At 37.1% G+C, this 6,000-nt stretch overlaps 1 protein-coding gene across 1 annotated transcript in view; it reads right to left on the reverse strand.

The window, feature by feature from the left end:
* Window positions 1-3,291, reverse strand: part of LOC117332760 (2-oxoglutarate dehydrogenase, mitochondrial-like) — a 38,103-nt gene extending 34,812 nt beyond the window's left edge. The window contains 2 exon segments of the mRNA XM_033891790.1: window positions 2,476-3,099; window positions 3,223-3,291. Of these exon segments, the coding sequence (XP_033747681.1) occupies window positions 2,476-2,727 (252 nt within the window). The 5' untranslated portion in view covers window positions 2,728-3,099; window positions 3,223-3,291.
* Window positions 3,292-6,000: the final 2,709 nt, after the last annotated feature.

A 6,000-nucleotide genomic window follows, 5' to 3' on the forward strand; every position in this document is an offset into this window, starting at 1 on the left:
GTGGCACCTAGAGGCAAACGCATTCATCAGTTTAAATGTACACATAACCCCTTCATCAGGATACTGTTTTGAGAGCATTCACTTCATCATTGAGATTCTATTTTTTATTTCATCTTTAGAATAAGTTTGAACTCTTTGTGTAAGCGAGGATGGGGCTGGTTTATATTGCAAAAAAATTGTAAAAGTAGGCCGTGATGACTCAAGATCAGTTAGAATGCTGCCAACTCAACCTCAGTTGAAGGTCCAAGGGGTGTGTTTTGATGTGTTGACTGTGTTTCTTGGGAAGCTGAGAAACGAGTCGGTGTGTGCTGCAAGGTTGTGTCTTTGGGCATGAAGACACTTTACCATAATTGCCATGCATGGATGACATACAATGGGCCTCGATCTTGTATGTTGTTCAGTAAGGTGGTCACCAACTGCTACAAGGAGACCTGGCCTCAAAATGACAGTAGCTGTTCACATAAACCCAGCAAAAACAAAACAAATCTCAAATTGCCAAATGTCACCTGAAAGCCACGAATTTGAAAAGGGCCATACATGAAACAGAATTTGTATAACTTTTAAATTGTAGAGCATAATGTCATCAATTATTAAAAATTGCATCATAATGATTAATGATCACATCTCCAAAGAAATTTAAAGATGTATGAAGTAATTTCATCTTCAAAACAATATACCGTATTTGACCTAATAAGGGCGCAGGGCGCGGGTAATTGACAGTGGGGGCGCCCTTATTAAGATAAGTTATTCTGAAGTTTTATGAAACAGACTATACCTTATAGCAGAATACCCAAGGTTGTGGAAACGGTAAAATATTCAGTCATAAAAATATTCCAGATGAAGATATCTAATCATTATCATATATTAAGCTTTAACACCACTTGAATACTCCTGTAAACTTGTAAACCATGCCAGCTGATCTTTAGACCAGAGAACGTGTGTTCCACCATTTATGTTCAAATGGAACTCTTTTGTGTTCTATTTATAGAAACAGGTGATTTCCCAGATCATATCAAACATCGTTTTCTTTGACCTAATAATTGATTTACAATGTCTTTTACTAGCTTTTTGTTCTGAACAAAAGTTATTTATCAACAAGAATGAAGTCTTTACTTTACCTTCAAATAAAGATGGTAAGTTATTATTTGTATATGTGTTTAGTTTTGGGTGCTCTTTGCACTGACATGTCATCTGTAGGAATACACAAAATGTGGCGAAAACATGTGTTCCAGTTACTTAATTTGCTGAAGAAAATTGAACACATAAAGTAGCAAAATATTTCACATGAATTATTACTTTTGAACACCATTTTGACACTCAGTCAAAGATTTATTTCCTTGAAAAAAGGTAGGGGCGCCCTTATTAGGGCAGGCGCCCTTATTAGGTCAAATACGGTATGTTGGTAATTTACCAATTTCAGTCCTTTATATACATTATTATGTAAATACATTGCATTAGAAAAGAAGCTGCATGTGTTTCACATTTACACAAATGCACACAACACAAGAAGAAGCATGCAGCTCACAGTATCATATTAGTTTGATAGCCATTCCCAATCTGCAAACTTCTTTTTTTGAATTTTTGATGGCAATTGTCTATTACAACATAATGATGGTTTATGGAACCGAATGAATATTCTCCATAAGCAGAATAATAGCATACACACCTTTACTTGTTGGTAAATGATATGGTACGTCAGTAGAATTACAATTTGCATACTGTCAGTCATGTGCTATAAGACTTCATTAGTGAGTCAGGCTATCTTTGTTACAACTTGCCAATACTCTTTCCACTTGTGGAATGAAGTGTTCAACCAAAGGTGTTTGTGGTCACTGGTGTTTCTATACCTTTGTGTAACACTAACTCATTGGACCCAAACGACTGGTTCGCCCGTTGTCAGTATAATGTGACCGGGTGGGGTGTCCTGCTGGGTGTCTTCGGCAGTATGCTTCAGTGAGGTAGCACTATAAATCGGCAAAAGTTCCGGCCTATCACAAGGAGACTTAACACGAACATACCGCAGCCTCCCAAAACACACATACGCACTCACCACACGCATGCATGTCGCACGCACGGGAGGCCGTCCTTAAATGACCTTAGCTGTTAATAGGACGTTAAACAAAATAAACCAAACCAAACCAAACCAATGAACCCAATCATTTAAAATCTTATATTCTTCCACAAGTGTCTAAGTATGCTAGCTTTATTCTATTCTATATCATAATACACTAAAAAGATAATTATTGATGGGGTGCAGGTAAAGTCTTTCCTAAATATGACATACCTTTGAAGTTAAATTATGCATACAAAAAATAGAACTAAGCTTTGAAAAATCAATGACAAATACAAACAAATTCTTCAACACAAAGCTTCCATTTTGATATTGGTCAATATAAACAGTATATTGTGTAATTAAGAATATTGGCAAGTAAACTTATTGGTCAATGCCCATTAGGCAAAACATATAACTAGTACCTTGTGGACACTGTTGGCATCTTTAAGCCATGAATTGTACATTTCCTCAACATATGCAGATGAGGTGCCACTGAGGAATGGTTCTGCTGCAGCCTTGGTCGCATATTTTCGAGCAGTCGGACCCCGGCTAAATTGACTGTCTTTTGAATCTGAAGATACTTTGACCTGTGAACAGGGTCTACAATATTGCAGAACTTTTATGGATGTTGCAGGCCTGGCAAGGCCACAACATATAGTCTTCACACGATACATCACGTCCTTTTTATGCAGAAATGTCTATAATTATGGCACAGATTTGAAAATGTCCGACGATCCAGCCTGGCGTTTTCCCTAACGCCACTAACTTCGGCACATAAACACTCCTTTTCTGTATTGACCTTGTCAGAAAAGTGCCAATGACCTCCCCTGGGAAATATGTTAGTCAGGTAGAAAATTTACGACGAAGTGAACAGAAAGTCTATCAGTTCGATTAATTTTCCGATAAATCAGACATAACACTTTCTATTCTTCATATAGTTCGTTGCAAATACACTGCCATAAAACGATTCGCAGCGAATATTATGAAGGTGTCCTCGAGGGTTGAGTCAGAAGATGGCGACTGTTGAAAAAGTTCACTTCTTGCTCCTGCAAGTAAACAACATTGAGCGTTATAACGAGGTGATGATGTACATGCGGTTACCAAATGACTAATAAAACATATTTCTATTGCAAAATGAACCAAATTATATATCATTAATGCATACTTACGTCGGAAAGCCCTGTGTTTTCTTATGCCGTACAGCCAGCTGTTAAGATATTGGTTATGACGTCACTACCAAACGTGTAATTTGTAACAAGGGTTTTGATTGGATGAAACGGAGTTACCCTCCAAAAAGGATTTCCAATGGATATTCCCAATACTATGGGTTTAATGGGGTTCAAAGAGGGTGCGCCGGCTTGAAAAATAATTTAGACTTCTATATGTATCTTAGATTTAGAAATGAAAATAAGATTAATGGACTTCAATTCTGGCAGGAGTTCCGATCTTTTTATATCAAACTATATAGAATCTATAGTAACTTGTTAGATTACTATGAACTTTACAATACATTATAGAAAAGGCATTTGGACACCTTTAATTATACGGTCGATGCTTTAAATGTTTTGTCATGTTGACAGACTACGTAACGCCCTAGATTTTATATAAATCGCTTTGCCACTAGCTATGCAGAGGTGAAATCTTCAATGTATAGTTCTACGTAACAAACCTGGCATGTCTTAAAGGACTTTGTAGACAGGTTCTATACAGACCGGTCCGAGATTAGAGATTGTGTAATCTTAGAGATGTATCCCTATTTTTTCAAGACATTACAGTCCCCTACCGGAATGAAATGTATATACATGCCAAGAATGAACAGATGCTAATATTCGTTGTTTGACAGGCTCACCACATTCAACAAGAGGCCAGTGGGCCTTAATGATGGTCACCTGACTGAATACCTACGGATAAATACAAATACATGTAGATTTTCTATTAAAAAAAAAGAACAAAATATTATTCCTAGTGTAAAAAAAGTGAAGTCACCCTACCCTGTCCATATATAGAATAGATATTTAAAGCTGTAGATTAATCAAGGAACTTAAAATAAAAAAAAAAAAAAAAAAAAAAAACACACACACACACACACTTTTATATCTCATTGATCAGGGTCAATATGTGTATACCATCAAATTGTCACCCCACACTGATAATCTAAAGCAAGATTTGATTAATTCCGATGGATTGTCAAAAATGAGATTCTAGTTAAGTTTACTCTCTGTCTCTGTCCAGTGGAAAACGTGAGATCCAGGGTCATGGAATTCACTATTTCAGTAAATCACCATAATAGCTTTCACTCTATAAAGTGCAGTTTATTCTTGTATATCTGGGTCTTGAGGAGAAGAATTTTGTTTAAGTAAATTCGACCCCTTTTGTCACGCCCCTCAGGAATATCAGTAATTCTAGTAGCCAACATATAAGAAGTTCATATGCAAATGAACCCATGCCCCAAATTACAAGTTACATTATTGTACTTCGGAAGTTCCAGCGAGAAGTGGGAGACCACGCCCGAACGATTCCGTTCTTTAATGTAGGTCAAAGTGACACTGTTTATCAAAATGGACTATTTTGGTAGAGGACACATTGTCTCACATGAACCCATGCCTCAAGTATGAAGTTCCGTTGACCAGAGATGCAGAAAATAGAGCCAGGACAAACTTTTTCTTTGATTTAGGTCAATGGTCAAAATGTAGGTGACCTACTTTTGTTGCAAGACACACTGCCTTACCTAAATGAACACATGCCGTACGTATGACTTTCCAGTGACATTAGAGAAGGAAACACAGCCATGACCAACGTTTTCTTTGATGTAGAGCAAATGTCAAAATGAAGGTCAAGGTGAAAATATAGGTCAAAGCGACCTACTTTTGGTATATGACACACTTCCCTCACCTAGGTCAACCAATGCCCCAGGCATACATTACTGGTGACAAGTAGTGCAGAAGATAGAGCCCAAGTTCAAGTTCTTTATCAAATTTGAGCATACATTATTATACGCATTCACGTAACATTGACAATATCAAAAATTAATAAATACCGTACGTGTAAGAGAGAATATACTCGGAGAGCATAACTAAGTTAATGAAATTCTTTTGGCATAAGCCGCTTTGATATATTTGGTCATTTTTTCTAATTATTTTGTGTTTTGTCCATTAAATAGCTTTTTTTCAATTTAAACATGCTTGGCTTTTTAAAATAGTAACTTTTCATAAATTTCTTACGTATATCAGAATAGCATGGACATTTTAGAATGAAATGAAATTCATCTTCGTCATCATTTAGATAACATACGGTACAAATTCTCAAGTGTCGCCGAATATTTTGTTAACGATCTTTTTCTACATTTAAATCGTGAGCTGACGAATTTTAGTGGTTTCTTTAAGTACCATTTCCCTAATGGTTTTCTCAAGTAACCATGCATACTTACCTAGCCCGGTTTTCCTCTGGCCCTGACACCATGTCTTGTGAAGGGGTCCAAACACAAGGCATGGTGTCAGGGTCAGAGGAAACTCGGACTAGTTAGTCGCCTATTTAGTACATGATACACGGCCTTACCTGGGTGAACCCATGCCTTTAAAATATAGGTCAGAGTGACCTACTTTTGGTACCCACCAAGGTGAACACATGTCCCAAGTATGAAGTTCTGGTGACGAGTAGAGATAGAGGAGGGTGGACGGACGGATGGAGGGACGGAGGGACGGACACAACGCGATACTATAGCCCCCTCCCTCTCGGTTCCCAAGAGACCCCCTTTGCGATAGGGTTTGCGACGAAAAAAGGTAAAGCGGTATTTCATTCCATGAATAATTTAATTTGAATATGTTATACAATATTCTGCATGAATAATTTAATTTGAGTATGTCATAAAATATTTTCCATGCAAATTAAGCAAACTTCCCGATAAAAACACAACATCATCACTCGATATTTCATACCAGTATATTTCA

This window comes from Pecten maximus, chromosome 1 (genome assembly GCF_902652985.1).
Source record: "Pecten maximus chromosome 1, xPecMax1.1, whole genome shotgun sequence".
NCBI lineage: Eukaryota > Metazoa > Mollusca > Bivalvia > Pectinida > Pectinidae > Pecten > Pecten maximus.